This window comes from Apostichopus japonicus, chromosome 16 (genome assembly GCF_037975245.1).
Source record: "Apostichopus japonicus isolate 1M-3 chromosome 16, ASM3797524v1, whole genome shotgun sequence".
Classification (NCBI taxonomy): Eukaryota; Metazoa; Echinodermata; class Holothuroidea; order Aspidochirotida; family Stichopodidae; genus Apostichopus; species Apostichopus japonicus.
The window spans coordinates 13,312,588-13,332,019 of NC_092576.1; the positions used below are offsets into that span (position 1 = coordinate 13,312,588).

Sequence of the window (19,432 nt, forward strand, 5' to 3'; positions counted from 1 at the left end):
ATGGATAGATGGATAGATGGATGGATAGATGGATGGATGGATGGATGGATGGATGGATGGATGGATGGATGGATGGATGGATGGATGGATGGATGGATGGATGGATGGATGGATGGATGGATGGATGGATGGATGGATGGATGGATGGATGGATGGATGGATGGATGGATGGATGGATGGATGGATGGATGGATGGATGGATGGATGGATGGATGGATGGATGGATGGATGGATGGATGGATGGATGGATGGATGGATGGATGGATGGATGGATGGATGGATGGATGGATGGATGGATGGATGGATGGATGGATGGATGGATGGATGGATGGATGGATGGATGGATGGATGGATGGATGGATGGATGGATGGATGGATGGATGGATGGATGGATGGATGGATGGATGGATGGATGGATGGATGGATGGATGGATGGATGGATGGATGGATGGATGGATGGATGGATGGATGGATGGATGGATGGATGGATGGATGGATGGATGGATGGATGGATGGATGGATGGATGGATGGATGGATGGATGGATGGATGGATGGATGGATGGATGGATGGATGGATGGATGGATGGATGGATGGATGGATGGATGGATGGATGGATGGATGGATGGATGGATGGATGGATGGATGGATGGATGGATGGATGGATGGATGGATGGATGGATGGATGGATGGATGGATGGATGGATGGATGGATGGATGGATGGATGGATGGATGGATGGATGGATGGATGGATGGATGGATGGATGGATGGATGGATGGATGGATGGATGGATAGGGATGAAGATTTCGAATTTCAACCTTAGGGAGACACAAATACAGGTTTGAGCCAGAAACAGATGAATCTGACGACGATGACAACCATGCAGGCCGAAGCAGCAGTCAATGACGTAGTGCCAGCCAATCGCTTGGAGAATCTAGACTGGTATGAAACAAATGTATGTGAAAAAAAGTGTTTTCTGCCCAAGAGTTTTTCATTTGATCGTCACGCAACTACAGTGTTATTTGTTGACTGCTATTAGTAGAATGTGACACTGGCCAGTTACTGCTACTTCCTCCTATCATGTGATTTGCGCGTGGGCTTTTATTATTTATATGGCATACACAGTGTAGAATACACGCTGAATGATAAAGACTTGACATTTTGCTTGCCATGGTCCGTGTTCACGTGTAGAACAAACATATACTTCTCACCTTGAATCATTCACAATGGCTATATACGTCAATAAAGCTTGCTCATTCAAAATGCTCAACGAACCCTAGCTTTATTTGATTGTTACCGACCTTACTAGTTAGTTCCTATTTCGTAGACTGTGATGGTAATACCTGTCAAAAATTAATTCAATGACAGACATTCTTTGCATACCGAACTTAACTCTCTACTTCGAGAAACTACTAACTAGATAAAATGTGAGAAAAAAGTAATAACACCAAAATTCAGAATGAATGCGTATAGAAATAGTTTTCATTTGATCGACACGCAACTACGCGCGATGCATCTGTGCGCTTTACAAACAATCTAGAATATACAATTACATAAATGGAGAAAATACATAAAAAAGTAAACACATATACCATATATAGATATATACAGGAATATGAGATAGAAAAAACGATTAAAAGCACTGGTGAAGAGTAAAGCGATAAAACATGTTGACTACAAAATCTACAACTCGATTGCAAAAAAAAAGGGAAAATTATAATGCTCTTGAAAGAAGTGCTTTTTCAGGTGTGATCTTGAAGGGAAAAAAATATTGTCACCTTGACTGGTTCACAATGGCTATATACGTCAATAACGCTCACTCATTCAAAATGCTCAACGAACCCTAGCTTTAGTTTGAGTATAACCGACATTACTAGGTAGTTCCTATTTCGTAGACCGTGCTGGTAATACCTGTCAAAAATTCATCTGCATAATTCAACAGTTTTCTGTTTCAGTTTAACAAGTTTCAAGCTGCCTCTTGGTTCCGTTTTGTGCCTCCTACCAACAGGCGTAAGTGTGTTCTCTCCTGTTAGTGGATCCCTACATGTGTCACCAGTCACCAGCCTAGCTGCACCATCTATACCAATACATACAAATGATACCAGGCAGACAGATAAGTCACCGCCAACAAACTGTAACTGTCAGTAAGTATCGCCCAAACCAAAATAGTTGCCTGCATCATTTTATGTCTTTCAGTTGGTAAACTGATGTTTGCCGTGGATATGATAACCTACTTTTGTTAAAATTTTGTTAAATGGTTCTACATAAACAACTATTTCAACGTTTGTAGAGCCTGAGTAGTTGAATATCTAAGATCATAATGTGTTTGTGCAATTGAAGAAGTTTCAACATTTGAATTTTCTCAAAAGTTCAGTTTCTTCTGTTTATTTTTATCAATTAAAAGACGTGCTCATTCTTGTAAACTTTTTTTGTAAGTGAATGGTGTTATTTGGTTATTTCAAATGAGAAACTTTCCTTCACTGAAATAATCTAAACTTAAATGACAAAAATAAAGTGCCCTGAAGTTGCAAATTGAAGAATAAAAAATGTATACTTAAAATGTGCCCTCACGCCAACTTTTTGTTCCCTTAAAAAATATTGGAATTTTTGGTAAGAATAGCAAACAGGATCAATTTTGTGTTGAGGTATAACTTTCTGATTCTGTCTTGTATGGCTACGACCTATTTAAACGCCTTGTATCTGATATTGTTTAGGCCTACTTCACTTTTATTTTTACCAAATTTCTTAAGTTTCTTTACTCTGTACACGTTTCTTAAATATTTAAGAAAAAACTATTTTATTAAGCATTATTAATGTATTTACGACTTCTTAAATCTTCATACTTTTTATATTATTATATGTCTTTTTAAAAATAATTTTTTATTATTTGTCTTTTTGAAAAACTTTTTTTTTTTTTTAAACTATTTTATTAAGCATTATTAATGTATTTATGACTTCTTAAATTTTCATACTTTTATATTATTATGTGTCTTATCAGAGGGCCTCGTGGAAGATTAGCTATTGCTAAACGAGCTACCCTCTTAAAATAAAGTTGAAATAAAATAAATAAATAAAACGGATTTTTGGAAAACTACATACAGACTGCCTTAACCATTACGGTGACCCATGAATACCAGGTTTGCCGTTTACTGGGAGAGCCGTTACTAATTAGATACAGTATATATAACAGCGCATGCGAATAACATGGCTGTCACCATATGGTTCCTTATTTTTACGAGCGTGAGTTTCCCCGTAGAGTACTAAGCCGCATGAGCATTGTTTTCTTACTGCATATGTATAGTCAGCCAGTTGCGACAAATTCCTAACGCTAATACCTCTCTCAACTGTCCGTCCGCGTCATGCTTTAAAGCATTCGTATTGGCAGTATGAACGGTTCCTAACCTTTATCTGATTATATTGCTTGAACCTCTATAAACTGTCCGCCTAATTCATGCTTCAAATCACTCGTATTGACAGTGCTGGCAGTTCCTAACTGTTATCTGATAGAACATGATATTTATACTGCTCATACGGACACGATATGGGTGCTCTGCAGCGGACATACAGTGCAACTGGGCGGCAGTGTAGTAGGCCTAAGCAAAAATATCGTAGTAACCTTTCTTAGTTCTTAAAACAAGGTGATTGTGTTCATTCAACTATAGGTTACACTACTGATTAACTAACCTTCCAGCTGAGAACTGTTGCAGTGCCTCTGTGATAGATAGTGAAATCTTTCCTGAAAATGAAGTAGAACTGTTTATCGGAATTATATGGAAATATTATTTTCATTGCAAACGTGTGGTCTAAAATTGCTTTAATAAATTTATGACAAGCGACATTGGAAGAGAAAAGAATTAACATACTCTTATACACACCATACACGTCTGGTACATACATTAAGATTGAAATACGGGAAGAAAAACTATGCTTTGAGTAGGCTGTTCATGTTCACACTCATATCCGCCCCCCCCCCCCCCTTATTTTCTTTCTTTCTCTTCTGCCTGGTTTAATAAACAACCAGGTTAAGAACTGTTTGTATTGTCACTGCGAGTTGCTTTGAAGCATATTCTGAGCGGACAGAACTAGAGGTAATCTAGACAATATCACTATCACAAATACAATTGGCATATTAAAGCTTCGTGGACTCTTGAACTTATCGATCCTGTTTGAATTGCGTTTTTCAACATTAACTATATAGATCCCGACCATGGCGAATACTCCACAGTTTGGTATGACAGGTGTAACAGCGGTGACGTCACCTCCTGGTAAGGCCCAACCGACCCTTCAAGTGCCTGGTGCGGGGTTATCTTGGATGGATCGACCTTCCGTAAGTAATTTATGATTCCCCCCAAAAATAATTCCGCACATGCGTTTAGTTCTATAATATCATTCCGATCGATGGCTGAGAATAAGTCATGAACCCCTGGCCATTGGTAACTTGTCACACCCACACAAAAGTGTGCATAATTCAACCAATCCCACCCGAGGCACTCCCGCGGGCTAATTTTGTTGATTCCCTATCGGGTTCAATGCAATTACAGTGTTCAGCCAATCAGATTGCTCGTTACGTCAGCACCAATAGTGACCATCGCTTGGCAATTGGAAGTTCGAAGACATAAAACTGAATAACACACTGACACTTAATTAAGTCTATAGTTACGGGGTTTCCCTTCAATCGCCTTAACTTTGAACTTGTAATGCTTGGATCACATGTTGACATTACTTATGATACATAAGCTATTTCCATTGGGTTGGTGTTTACGTTATTTAAGATTCGTGAGCCGTTCTATTGAAATAGGAATTCGTTTCGTGGGATAGGTACACTAAAATTAACTTCACGACGCGCGTTCACGCGTCTTGAATGAATATACGCAAAACAGTTCAGTCTGCAGTATGATACATTTCCGTCACTGCAATGTGTACACAGCATTAACACACATAGGCCTACAGCGCATGTGTGATGCACCCCTGTAAGAAACTTTCACTGTGCCATGTTATCGATTAATGCCTTCACAGAAAACTTCGATCAAGCATCGATAGTTGATCACACAATCATAACAAACTAGTGTGCTAAATATGTCCTAACCAATTCAAAGATACGAAAAGCTTCGTGTAATGTTGAACGGGTATATCTTCGTTGCAACGAATGGATGCAGACAAAGTGAAGGTTTCTATGGTGATGACCTAACTCTTTCGACCAATCATAAGCGACTATTTACATATAATTGCAAACCTGTTTGTGTGTGTGTGTGGGGGGGGGGGATGCGCCCAACTAACAGTTATCTCAAAGGTCCCCATGTGTACACCTGGGTGAAGAGAGGCAGTGGAGATAAAGTGCCTTGCCCAAGGATTCAACGTATATCTGGTCAGGGCTCGAACCTGCAAACCTTAGATCACAAGTCCACTGCCTTAATCAGCTAAACAGCGCCCAATGAACAGTTAATCTCACAGGTCCCCATGTATACACTGTGAAGAGAGGCAATTGAGATAAAGTGCCTTGCCTTGCCCAAGGACACAACGTAATGCTCTGGACAGGACTCGAACCTGCAAACCTTATATCACAAGTCCACTGCCTTTACCACTTGACCACAAAGCTCTCAACATATTCTAAGCATACTGGTGAATGTTTCCATTCAATTCCTACATGTGGGTTTTGAGAAGAAAAAGAAAACATCGTTCGGACACATTCCAAACCCACTGTGTAAACTTGAAGCAAACAGGTGTGATATCAGAGAAGCAAAAAGACCAATTGGTTGTAATGAATAGTTTAAAAACTTGTCTAAGTCGCTTTCGACTTTCATTATGATAATATTGATTCACTCAATCTCTTCTGTGGATCTGACTGGTGGTGGGTAGGTACCACCATTCCCCCACCTCTCCACTCCCCTTAAATATATATTAAAAACTTACAAATTGTTATTTCCCAAAGTCCTTGCGTGTAGACCTAATTTGTTGTCTAAAAATGAATATAATCCACAATGCACCATTTCACGTCTAAAATGTTACTTGTCTTGCGGAGGCTGACCACCAGACCAACCCCCAGACCAACCCCCAGACCCCCCTCTCTCTCTTTCCCATCAATTTTAATGGAGTGTTATATGTTTTCTTTGCAAACAAATTCGGCGAAGTTGAGATTCAACTTCCTCGTTCCTGTTAAGAATTGAAAGAGGTTATAAAAGGGGGAATTACCCATTTTTATTTAAGACTGCGTTTTTATTTGTTATTTAACTATTTTAGCTACCCCCCTCCCCCAAAGCCACTACTGATATTGTTATTACTTCGTTGTCGCTTCCTAGGCAACCATGGGTTGTCTATTTCAAACCCACTGTGCAACCATGGGTTGTCTATTTCAAACCCACTGTGCAAACTGGAAGCCAGCAGGTGTGATATCAGAGAAGCAAAAAGACCAATTGGTTGTAAGGAATAGTTTAAAAACTTGTCTAAGTCGCTTTCGACTTTCATTATGATAATATTGATTCACTCAATCTCTTCTGTGGATCTGACTGGTGGTGGGTAGGTTGCACCATTCCCCACACCTCTCCTCTCCCCTTAAATATATATTAAAAACTTACAAAGTTGTTATTTCCCAAAAAAGTCCTTGCGTGTAGACCTAATTTGTAGTCTAAAAATGAATATAATCCACAATGCACCATTTCACGTCTAAAATGTTACTTGTCTTGCGGAGGCTAACCACCAGACCAACCCCCAGACCAACCCCCAGACCCCCCTCTCTCTCTTTTCCATCAATTTTAATGGAGTGTTATATGTTTTCTTTGCAAACAAATTCGGCGAAGTTGAGATTCAACTTCCTCGTTCCTGTTAAGAATTGAAAGAGGTTATAAAAGGGGGAATTACCCATTTTTATTTAAGACTGCGTTTTTATTTGTTATTTAACTATTGTAGCTATTCCCCCTCCCCCAAAGCCACTACTGATATTGTTATTACTTCGTTGTCGCTTCCTAGGCAACCATGGGTTGTCTATTTCAAACCCACTGTGCAACCATGGGTTGTCTATTTCAAACCCACTGTGCAAACTGGAAGCCAGCAGGTGTGATATCAGAGAAGCAAAAAGACCAATTGGTTGTAATGAATAGTTTAAAAACTTGTCTAAGTCGCTTTCGACTTTCATTATGATAATATTGATTCACTCAATCTCTTCTGTGGATCTGACTGGTGGTGGGTAGGTTGCACCATTCCCCACACCTCTCCTCTCCCCTTAAATATATATATTAAAAACTTACAAATTGTTATTTCCCAAAGTCCTTGCGTGTAGACCTAATTTGTTGTCTAAAAATGAATATAATCCACAATGCACCATTTCACGTCTAAAATGTTACTTGTCTTGCGGAGGCTGACCACCAGACCAACCCCCAGACCAACCCCCAGACCCCCCTCTCTCTCTTTCCCATCAATTTTAATGGAGTGTTATATGTTTTCTTTGCAAACAAATTCGGCGAAGTTGAGATTCAACTTCCTCGTTCCTGTTAAGAATTGAAAGAGGTTATAAAAGGGGGAATTACCCATTTTTATTTAAGACTGCGTTTTTATTTGTTATTTAACTATTGTAGCTATTCCCCCTCCCCCAAAGCCACTACTGATATTGTTATTACTTCGTTGTCGCTTCCTAGGCAACCATGGGTTGTCTATTTCAAACCCACTGTGCAACCATGGGTTGTCTATTTCAAACCCACTGTGCAAACTGGAAGCCAGCAGGTGTGATATCAGAGAAGCAAAAAGACCAATTGGTTGTAATGAATAGTTTAAAAACTTGTCTAAGTCGCTTTCGACTTTCATTATGATAATATTGATTCACTCAATCTCTTCTGTGGATCTGACTGGTGGTGGGTAGGTTGCACCATTCCCCACACCTCTCCTCTCCCCTTAAATATATATTAAAAACTTACAAATTGATATTTCCCAAAGTCCTTGCGTGTAGACCTAATTTGTAGTCTAAAAATGAATATAATCCACAATGCACCATTTCACGTCTAAAATGTTACTTGTCTTGGGGAGGCTAACCACCAGACCAACCCCCAGACCAACCCCCAGACCCCCCTCTCTCTCTTTCCCATCAATTTTAATGGAGTGTTATATGTTTTCTTTGCAAACAAATTCGGCGAAGTTGAGATTCAACTTCCTCGTTCCTGTTAAGAATTGAAAGAGGGTATAAAAGGGGGAAATACCCATGTTTAATTAAGACTGTTATTTAACTATTGTAGCTATTCCCCCTCCCCCAAAGCCACTACTGATATTGTTATTACTTCGTTGTCGCTTCCTAGGCAACCATGGGTTGTCCACCAGGACTGGAGTATCTCAGTCAACTTGATCAAGTCCTCATCCACCAACAAGTTGAATTACTGGAGATGTTCACCACCTGGGAAACGCCAAACAAATATCAAGTGAAAAATATTCTCGGTCAACAGGTACGTATACGTTATACAGTATATACTTCATCTTAGGAGGTATATAATACTGGTGCAGGGGTATATGGGGAGCATACCCCGTACACCCTACCCTACACAGTACCCTCCCCGCCCACACCCCAGTCTTCAATTTCCCTAGTCGATCTAACGAAGATCGTTATTAGCACAACTTTGTGTAGACCTGTTTGTTAGACTTAATATTATTGGCTAATATTCCTCAGGAACCACTATTTCACGTGTATTTATTTTAAGGGAGGTGGACCACAGCCCCCCCCCCCCCTCCACCTCCTTCAAGTGAGCAGTCGGCTATAACGACCCCAGGGACAAAACCTGTTCCATTTTGATATCCTGGACCCCTTCCCCAAAATTCCATATATCGTTCGTTTTTTTGAGGGGTGGGAGGGGGGAGGAGGCTCAGGAAAATATATCCAAAAATCAACAGGACAACATCTTTCTATAAGATTATGTTACCAAATACGATTATTTGTGTGTCTTAGATGTTAAGAAAGCAGGAATGGAACTACCTGTCTCGAGAAAATATGATAAATATAGACCACTTTACAAATTAACGAACTGCGTAACAATGTAGTTTCATAGGTGACTATAGAGGTTGTTGACAACTTCAAAGAGCAGCGTATGATTTGTATGTTTATCCCAGTAACTTTGGCAAAATCAATATCAAAAAATATCAAAAATATACGATATCATCACTTTTGAAGTTTTTTCACTGTTCTTGATTTTCCGACTCGTTATATATATATAAATGAAAATCGTAATGAGTTGGAAAATCAAGAACAGTGTAAAAACTTTCAGCCTCCACCGGGATTCGAACCACGGGCCTCCCGCTCTGTACGCGGACACCCTAACCACTAGGCTATGGACGCTGATTGTATGTCCAGAGGTTCGAAACCGGTAAGGAAGATCGTAATTCCACTGTAGGCGTTTGTCACCTATATCGAACAATACTAGTTCTGTTTTTGGTGACATTGCATTATATATATATATATATATATATATATATATATATGTATATATATATATATATATATATATATATATATATATATATATATATATATAAATATCTTTTTATATTCATCTTTTTTTTTCTTAATTTAATTTAGATTTTTTTCGCTTTCGAGGAGTCAGAAGAATGCATGCGTCAATGGTATGGTCCTAAGAGAGGCTTCGAGATGCACATTGTGGATAATATGAATCAAGAAGTCATGAAGGTCTCCAGAGAATTCAATTGCTGTGCGCGTGGCTCATGTTGTGCTGAATGCGGTGATGGCGAAAAATACGCCCATAAAGTCACTGTAGAGGCCCCGCCGGGCAACCCTATCGGCTATGTTCTTCAAAGGTATATATGTTATACTCAGAAAGGATGATTTCACGTTTTAAGAACAGTGCCACAGTTTTAAGATATTCTATCGAAGACAAGGCTGTTCTCAGAAAATTTGTTTACAGGGGGATGTATCACTGTATTGCTGTACTATTGTATACCCATAGAAAGTATATATATATATATATATATATATATATATAGCCTTATATATATATATAAATATAATATATATATATATATATAAATATAATATATATATATATTTATATATATATATATTTATTTATATATATATATATATATTTCTATATATATATATAGATATATATACATATACACCCATGCATGTTTATCGAACACAGATACGCAATCAATTACGTAGTGTCATTTTTAGGGTAGAAAACAAGGGCGGATACAGATGGATGACTAAGTTACCACCATCCCCCTTTCTCCCCACTCATTTTTTGGGGGGGGGGGAAACCTGTTGTAAAGGGACAATTTTGTAAATTATAAAAATAAATGTAGAAAAGTAATGAGAACAAAATTCGGCCGATTTCACCAAACTTCGATTGTAAAAATGCCATAGGCTTTATCTCTCTGGTTGTTTAGAGCTGTAAATACTTTAAAGCCTTTTAGCTTCCCGTTCGGACTTTCTTTCCCAATGTACAAGAACTGTTGAAGGTTCGGTCTGTGAAATCAATAGGGAGCGTACAGGGAGGGATATCGTTTTCGTGTGTGAGGCGTATTTAAAGGGTGTGAAGACTCGCGCAAAAAAGAAGACGTCTAATGCCGGTAAACTGACCTAGTTTCGAATGAGGTGTAACAGAAGTGTTAGACACCACCATCGATCCCAGAAAATACACACACAACTTGCATGCTGCCGTCGGTAATTAGACACTAGTGTACAGTCTGTACATACAGCTGCGGTCATTACCCATAGCACAGTGTACAAACGATACAGCGATGGACATCTCAGGTCCAGCTAAAGATAACAAGATATCACGTTTTATTACTGTCTGCATTTTGTAGCGACAAGAGCAAAACTTCACTAGCAAGCAACGGAAAGTTATATTTTTCAGAGGGCGGCACGCGTTTGGGGCGAGTCTTCATTGCCTTTAACAACTGGCTCCAGAATACGACGTCAACAGAGATGCAGGCTAATATATAGCAGTAGTTACCATGGACGTACATACGGACCATACATACCAGACATTGTTAACAATACAAGGAACTACACCCTCGATGAGTGATGCGAACATCGCTGTTTGATGAAAAATCTGCCTATTTCTAGAAAATACCAAAACTTTGAGGGGATTTAGACCAGATTCATCTCATGAAATGTTTAAAAAAAAATAATAAAAGGAAATTTTGATCGGATATCAATTCCGTACAGTTGTCTGGTATGTCAAGTACTACTTCAGGGTCTAAAATATGATACAAATTGTTAATTATTTGCAAAGTATTTCCCTATATTGCAGTTATTGTCGCATTGCTGATAACTTGTTTACTCATTTCATAAAATATCCTTTAGGCTGTTGGAAATTGGATAACACAAGACTCAATGAAAATATATCATTAATTTGATTCAGTCCTAAATTTTGCTTGTTTTTTTTTTTTCGTTCTGCAGGAAAAGCTTCTGCAAGCCTTATTATGCGATTCTGGACGAAAATCGTGAAACTTTGCTTAAAATAAGAGGACCATACTGTACCTGCCAGACAGTTTGTTGCACCAATGACGTGGAATTCCAAGTAAGTATTTCAACCCCAGGAGTACCAATGTGGGGATGGATGGACTTCAAACTGGTTCTACACCTATAACGCCTTTTTTTTTTTATAATATGCGGGATCTCTGGACTGCTTCTTTAAGGTTTAATGATGTCATGTCCTATAGTGTAGGATGATAAATTCCATGTTATTGTTTATTCATGATCCATTTTATGAATTCTAACTCCTTACCGTACTATTTTTTTTTTCTTTTTTTTTTGCACTTCATATCAACAGCGGAGCACCCTTGAATGACATTCAACTTCATTTTTCCATGTGCAAAATTTGTAATGAATTGTATATAAATCATGTAATCAGTGTGTGAGCAGAGTAATTGACATTACTTATCTCATTGCATACAAATGTTAATCCCCTTCCCCGTATCCCCTGTCCCACACCCTCCCTCACCCGCCTTTCGCCGCAACTTCAATCCACGTCTTCTCCCTCTATTAATGTACAACTATACCCTCATTTTGAAAGTAAATTACCCCTTCCCCCCTCTCTCTCTTTATAATTCTTTCTCTCTCTCTCTCCAAAGGTACTCTCCTCAGATGAAACCGAACAGGTCGGTAAAATCAGCAAGCAATGGGCAGGATACCTGAAGGAATTGTCCTCTGACGCCGACAACTTTGGTATCCAATTCCCGATGAACTTAGAAGTGAAAACGAAGGCGATATTGATAGGGGCGCTCTTTCTAATTGATTTTATGTTCTTCGAAGGGAAACAGAACTATAATCAGGTGTGAAGAATGTTTTAAACAAAGTCCCAAAGCACTCAGGATCTATTTGTATTGAGGTAAACTTTCTGATTTACACCCCTGTCACCACACCTCCCCTTTTCAAATCGAATCACATGACCTACTGCCCCCTCCATCATTTGCCCCACTTCAGATTGAAACCCTCCCGTATCGTTAAAAGTAAATCTATATGTCATACCAGCTTTTTAGATTCCTGCATATGAATGAACCAACATTTCCCGCAACATAAATCTAGGTTCCGTATGCATTTTTTAAAGAGTGTCATGTCACCAACAATGTAAGCCTACATATTGTAATTATACACGAATATCCAGATAATTTTATGTAGCCTGTCTATGTTATGCAATTTCCACTTTTATGTTATGTTCTGTTTATTTATGCCTATATGTAAAGATCAACATTGCATTTTCACCGTATTTATAAAGTCGTATTAATTATATTTGCATATTTCAAATATCATCATTGTTAATGTTATATGAACCTAATGTCAATGAATTTAGCTACGTTTCCCGTTTAAGAACCCGTTTGACTTCACTAGCTTGGAGGATGGCGTAAGCTCTGGTGACGGAAAGATGAAGGGGGGTGGTTGGGCCCGAGGAAACTGGACCCCTGCCTTGCTTTAGAACCCCGGTGTAGTGTTGGCGACTGAAACCCTTACACGGGGACAGCAGATTGACCGTAAGGGTTCTATGATGAATTTACCAGGGAGTGGTGTTGCCAGGTCTGAGCCAGCCCCACGACTTAAGTCAATGCCCCCCACACCCTAATTGATGCATACATCTAACAAATGCATACGACTTTCAAGTTCATTGTACTCAAAAGCTTCATTCTCACATATTATACGTGAGTTAATCAGATATTCATATATACATATTTTAATATTTTTAAAGTCTATAGAGTCAGAGAAGCTAATGTTTAAGGAAACATTTATTGTTATTTGTTTAAAGAGCTACTGAACGTTAGTAATCTAAGTTTTTTTTAAATATTCAAAAGTCAACAGTTGCTTACGGAGACTTTTTTACACCAAAACATGTCTCTTTTACCATGAAGGATACATACATTAACGTATTATAACCTAAGTATCTTACGTATGTGAGTGCAAGGTCGATGATGACGTCACACCTCCGGTATATAGGGCCATTTATTTCATATTGTTTTATTCATTGTGTAATAACTTCCTGTTTATAAGCCTTACTCTATTTTTGTTTCTTTCTATACATTTTGCTGAAACTACAATACCACGCCATGTTTTCATTGAAAAGTTTTGTAATGCATTTCACAGAAATCGTGGAAATTAATTTACCTTTCACGTGCTTTTCTTTGAGTCTTGCGATTTACGTTCCGAGGGGATACGGGGAGATATAGGTTTCGAGGCTAACGGTATAATTGACATTAAACTAAGTTATTCAGCAGGGCTTCTTGTAATCACCATGTTTGCACTATGGGAGGGGGAGAGATGTCGTCGAGGGAAGGGGTGCATGGTTAAATTGAGAAATTTTCGTAAAATGTAAGCTGCTATATTTTGCAAACTTTGGAAACAATGTTGAAGAATAAACCCGAAACAAATGAGATCAAATTCTCCATGTCAGATACTTAAAAAAAAAAATAATATTACTCCAAAAGGAGATAAAACAATTCATGTCCGATATCTAAGAAAGAGAAATTACTATTACTCTAAAAAAGGAGATACAATACTTCATGTCCGATGCCAAAAAACAACACGCAAAATATTATCATAAAAACAGAACCAATCGTGATTTAAATACAATTGAAAAACCAGCTGAACTCCCTAACCTATGCCAACATGTTACCATTGTTAAAACTATGAACTATTATACAAATAATGAATGGTTTCCATTCGTGCAATAGTGCAAATATTTCATGAGTTGAAAGATGGAATGTTCCATTCAACGAGGCGCAGCCTAGTTGAATGGAACAAATTACATCTTTCAACGAATGGTTTCTCTGCTCTCTTACCATTGAAAAAAGTGCTACCAAAAAAAGTATAACCCATGGTTCTATTTCATAGATTGGAATAGAGCGGATTTTGCATGCAATCAACGAGCAATTGACCAATCAAATGACCAGAATACAATTAGGTGTTGTATAAACACTATTATTATTATATTTTGGGTAGCCTATCAGTTTGTTCGCCAGTGGATGGGACAGGGCCAGTGAGCCTATACATGATTTTATTTCTGGAGAGGCTAACGCCATACTTCCACTCTCCCCTCCCACTACGAAGTATAGTTTCTTGTGCCTCTGTAGTCAAGTCACATAAAGTGAGACAATAGTCTGAAAAAGATGTATAACCCACCGATAAGACGAAAAGTCGTGGAACTGGTTCCCAACACACTGAACGACTGATAAGCGCACACAACGACTATACGGTATCTTCTGTTCACAACCCATGTATGTTACATGCAAAAATTATTTCACCGTTATTGGCTACAATTTTATGAAATTTTACAGCTTTAAAGCCGTGAACCATCGCCCATTGCCGACTGCCAGTCGGAGGAAACCATTTCTATTGAGTTTGATCATTCGTAGTGTTAGGGACATTCATAGGATATTCCCCGAATATTCACAATTTGTCTACGATACAACGGTCGAGCAGTTGAATCAGATCGCATGCTGCCAAGCCCTTGTGCGGCTGGCTTTACACCCAAACAGTCTTTGCAGAAAATTTTCAGCCACCCCTCCAAAAAAAATATATATATATATATATAATTTAGTTTGAAATTAACGTTTTTTGTCAAAATGGAAGCGGCTGGAAACTGGACATCGTTTACACACCAAAGGTACTCTCCTCAGATGAGATCGAACAGGTCGGTGACATCAACAAGCAATGGTCAGGATAATACGTTAAGGAAGCGTATACTGACGCCGACAACTTTGGTATCCAATTCCCGATGAACTTAGAAGTGAAAACGAAGGCGATATTGATAGGGGCGCTCTTGCTAATTGATTTTATGTTCTTCGAAAATATTTGAAGAATGTTTTAAACAAAGCCCCAAAAAATACTTTTCGTAAAAGAAAACTGTTCATGCAATAGATTCTAAACCAACTTCAAATATTAAAGCAGCATTTTGCGTTGGGTCGCTTTTTTCCACCTTTTTAACATGTGCATCGATTTTTTTACATGTATCAATCATAAAACAGCAAACTAAGATACCATCCAAGTTTCATCCTGCCAAGAGCGTTAATTAGCGAGTAATTAACGATTTATATCGATAACGAGTAAAAGTGTCCTCGACAAAGTTTTCATATCTCCAAATCCACTAGTTTGAATTCCACCAATCAGTAAATAGTATGTTTATTCATGAGCATTTTGCGTTTGGTCGCCGTTTTCTACTTTTTTGACATGTCCATCGAGTTTTTTACATACATCAAATCACAAAACAGCAAATTAAGATATTAGCCAAGTTTTTTCCTGCCAAAAACGTTAATTAGCGAGTATTCCACATACAAAATTAAATCGCATTCCGTTCCCAAACCCACTAGTTTGAATTCAACCAATCAGAGATGCAGGTGTAGTTATGAGCCGTTGCTAAAAATAGATTCAAGACTTTGCGTTGGTACAACTCCCTGGTACAACTGCCATATAGACTGTACACAAATCAAGCGTGGTGTTATATTACGTATCTGTCAATGACGTTCGTAGTGTTTAAATATTCATATTATGGGCGAGGTTTATTGGGTTCCCAACGGAAAATATCTTGGAGAACAACACAGTTGAAAGTTGCAATTTTTTCGACTTTTATGCCACCATTTGAAGTAAAATATAAATAGATAAGCTAGTTATGTATGTCGTTATGGCATAGTGGAGTCAGTGAGGTTGAGAAATACCATAGTCGAGGACGCAAAATGCTGCTTTAAGACATTGTAATCCACTCTTCTATCGCTAGCCGCTTTAAAATGCACACTGCAAGTCGAGGAAAACGCTACTTTGTGATTTTTTTGGTTTATCTTTAAACAGGTGCGGCGGAGTTATGTCCTTTATGAGGGTTGGATAAGGCAGCATTAGTAACTTAGTTTCTACAATGTCTCTTCTGTGGATTTACATTCCACTGTGTCATGATCAGTTGAGCAGAGTAGTAGGAATGTTTCGTCTTTAATTCCACAGTTTACCCAGTGATGTTTAGGTTGGTCTCTAATGCAGGTGTTGGTTTTACATGTAAAAAGAAATGAATAGTTTGTGAATAAATGATTTTTAGGAAAGCATGGATATGTAGTACACTATCATTTCATGTTTGTGCAATTTCGATGCAGAGAGGTGCACAGGAATGCATTCCTATACGGAGCTTTGAATTTTGTTTTGATGTTTAGTGTTTATATAATTATTTATGCAGTGCCTTATGCTAGAGTTAAATCCTATATAATGGTGAAATGATTGGGACTATATTCAAACAATGGCCTTTTATGACACCTAAATGATCTTTTGAGTGCACGTTCTTGACCACATACATCTAAATAGACAGTATGTACTGTGTATAGACAGACAGGTAGACATACAAACAGAGAGACACATGCAGAGAGAGTGGTAGTTTGGCATGCACCATCACAGCTCACACTAGCATATTATGAAGCCTCAATTTGAAGAAAATTAATGGTTGTCCATTGGAGAATTAGTGTCTTATTTGGTTGTCCAAAGGAAACATTTGCTGTTGAAGAGGACATTATATGTTTACACTTTGTTCAATAATTCCTTCTGTTTTTATTTTTGTTTTAAATGTCAGAAATACATGAGAAACAGTTTCTGTCGGTTGTCCATCACCTATTTGTAATATAAGTGGCCAATGGATGATCGTTATATGGAGCCCTGACTGAACTTGTGTGACCTAACAAGTAAGAACACTGATATCACAAAATTACCAGAATGAGTGTTCTACATCATTTAACGAAGTTACAGTATTTTGACTCACTGTTATTTGAGTGTTTTGGGTGGTCGCCACCGATGGTTTTTGGTAGAAAGCATCACTTTCATTAATATCAACGTGGCTTATTTCTACCCAATTTCCAAGCTTCGCTGGAGAGTCAGCAGCGCTCCTCCATAGGACAACAACTTCAATGTCTTAGGTGTAGAAATGTTTCTCACATATTTGAGGGTTGTGATTTGGCCATCACCTGTTTTGGTTTTTCATCCTTTATGTACAACATGGAAAGAAAAATGTCAGAAATGAATTATTTTGACTTTTTTTGTTATGAGGTTATTTGAAATCTGACAGTCATTGGTAATGGGGTATTAGTGTTCGAGTGATCAACCAAAATGAACATTTCAATCCCACTTAATTAAATGTTTGAGCAATAATGCGGTCATCTTTTGGTAACAATATCTCAAGCAGCTACTGAAATCGATATGATTCTGATCACCGGTACCCACCTATTAGGGTAAGAACAAATGGACATAATCTCCTCATTAACAGTACAGACTAAAAGAATACAGTAAATTATAGTACGAGGCTACTATAACAAGTATGTCTACAATACTTACTATTACTAGGAGAGGAAACTACTTCCTCACTGTGTACAGTTTTTTCAATATTAAAACCTTGATATGCTAAGAATCAAAACGACATGCTGAGGAGTTAAATATATCCCAACGAATCAACAATATCGATACGAACTAAGTAGGACGAATAATTCAAACCAGATTATCCAAATGTGAACGCAATACCACATTCAACGGTGCCACGGTGAAATACTGTGTTCTGCACTTTCACTGTGCGTTATTTGTTATACCAATGTCATTCGCTTGTTCATCTTACATTCACAGCTTCATAGCATACGAAAGTACACACTGTATGTATCGGAATTTGCAAAACATTGGTCGAAGTTTGCAGACGATAAGCTCCGCCCACAAGCAACAGTATAGAATGTGGAGTCCACGCTACATGCACTGTGTCAATAATTGCTACCGTTCAATCAGGGAGTTCCATAACAACTCCCTGGTTCAATGTTGCTGCGCTGCACTCTAACCCCTATTACACACATGGTATACTAATAATAATAACGTGTGATCAGTCGACTACTGTCAACTTTAACGATATGCTTCTTGTAACAAGACATATGCAAGCGTGAAATTTGCAACTCGATATGCCACAAGGATGCGTTCGTCACGTCAACAATGCCAGTACGGGTCGTATAGTTAACAATGCAAGGAACAATAAAACCGCAACAAAATTGCTTGTGTATTTGTTTATATTTTCCACCTATTTTAATCAGAAAATGAAAATGAATAAGTAAACACGTTTACATTGTATAAGAAGTAAGTATTAAACAACAACAAACGACCCAATATATTAAAATGTATATCAAGCAAAACTGTATCCATACTTTAGTAGTAGTCTGCATGGGCGGCGATCCTGGGGGGGGGGAGGGGGATATATCCCCCCATGAAAATGGGTGGAGGGGATGTAATACACCATATCCCCCACCAAATGCCAGGGATAAGAATATTTTCATGCCTACATTTATGCATCATCGTGAATGTACGGCTCTTTTTTGGCTTCATTTCTCGCCTACCATAAACGCAGTGCGATCTTTTCAAATAAATCGTCTTTATAAAGCAAGAATAGTTGACTGTAGGCTCCATTGGCCCTATAACAACAAAATGTATTATTGCGCCCACGGTATTGATATAGTACATATATGCACCCTCGTAGTATTCACATAGGCCCTATAGTAGGCCTACACACGTACATGTTCCTTCGAACAGCTGAGAATCTCATGTTACCAGGGTAATGCTTAATACACGTTTCACCTGGATGCCCTAGCAATCGGTACCTAGGAATGCAACTATGTGTAATTGTGTATTGCATGCGTATAGGCCTACAAAAGCCTGCATGAGGCCATTTTCTTCATCGAATAATATAAAAGAGCTCTCGAACATTCTAACGTAGCGCCTGAAACAAGACTGACAGGGGCAATTTTCCCAAAATAACACCCGAAATTTAAAAAAAAAGTATTTTGGATCCTGATTATGAGATATTTCGGTTATGATATCCCTATTCTAAAGTTGGGTATATGCCGCTTGGAAACCTCGGGAAGTGCCGTTTCCGGCCATCTCGAGGGTTTGTAAATCCCAAAATTTTCTTGTACGCTTCGCGCCAACTCATGGTGGCGCTACGCTTAGATAGTCAA

The 19,432-nt window shown here is 38.3% G+C and overlaps 1 protein-coding gene and 1 long non-coding RNA gene across 3 annotated transcripts; one reads left to right on the plus strand and one right to left on the minus strand.

Moving 5' to 3' along the window:
* Positions 1 to 1,563: 1,563 nt before the first annotated feature.
* LOC139981958 (phospholipid scramblase 1-like) lies at positions 1,564 to 13,587 on the plus strand. Of its 2 annotated transcripts, none has more exons than XM_071994406.1 (6): positions 1,564 to 2,145; positions 4,200 to 4,328; positions 8,281 to 8,424; positions 9,549 to 9,784; positions 11,397 to 11,517; positions 12,071 to 13,587. In XM_071994406.1, exons 2-6 carry the CDS (start codon positions 4,209 to 4,211, stop codon positions 12,275 to 12,277), a joined length of 828 nt encoding a protein of 275 aa, XP_071850507.1. In that variant the 5' UTR covers positions 1,564 to 2,145; positions 4,200 to 4,208; the 3' UTR covers positions 12,278 to 13,587. The 2 variants fall into 2 exon arrangements, with proteins under 2 accessions (XP_071850507.1, XP_071850508.1); XM_071994407.1 differs by having other exon boundaries at positions 1,564 to 2,144; positions 4,191 to 4,328.
* LOC139981959 (uncharacterized) lies at positions 13,460 to 18,209 on the minus strand. Its single transcript, XR_011797942.1, has 3 exons — positions 17,784 to 18,209; positions 17,215 to 17,434; positions 13,460 to 16,442 (listed from the first exon to the last, which is right to left on the minus strand). It is a non-coding gene; the product is annotated as an uncharacterized lncRNA (long non-coding RNA).
* Positions 18,210 to 19,432: the final 1,223 nt, after the last annotated feature.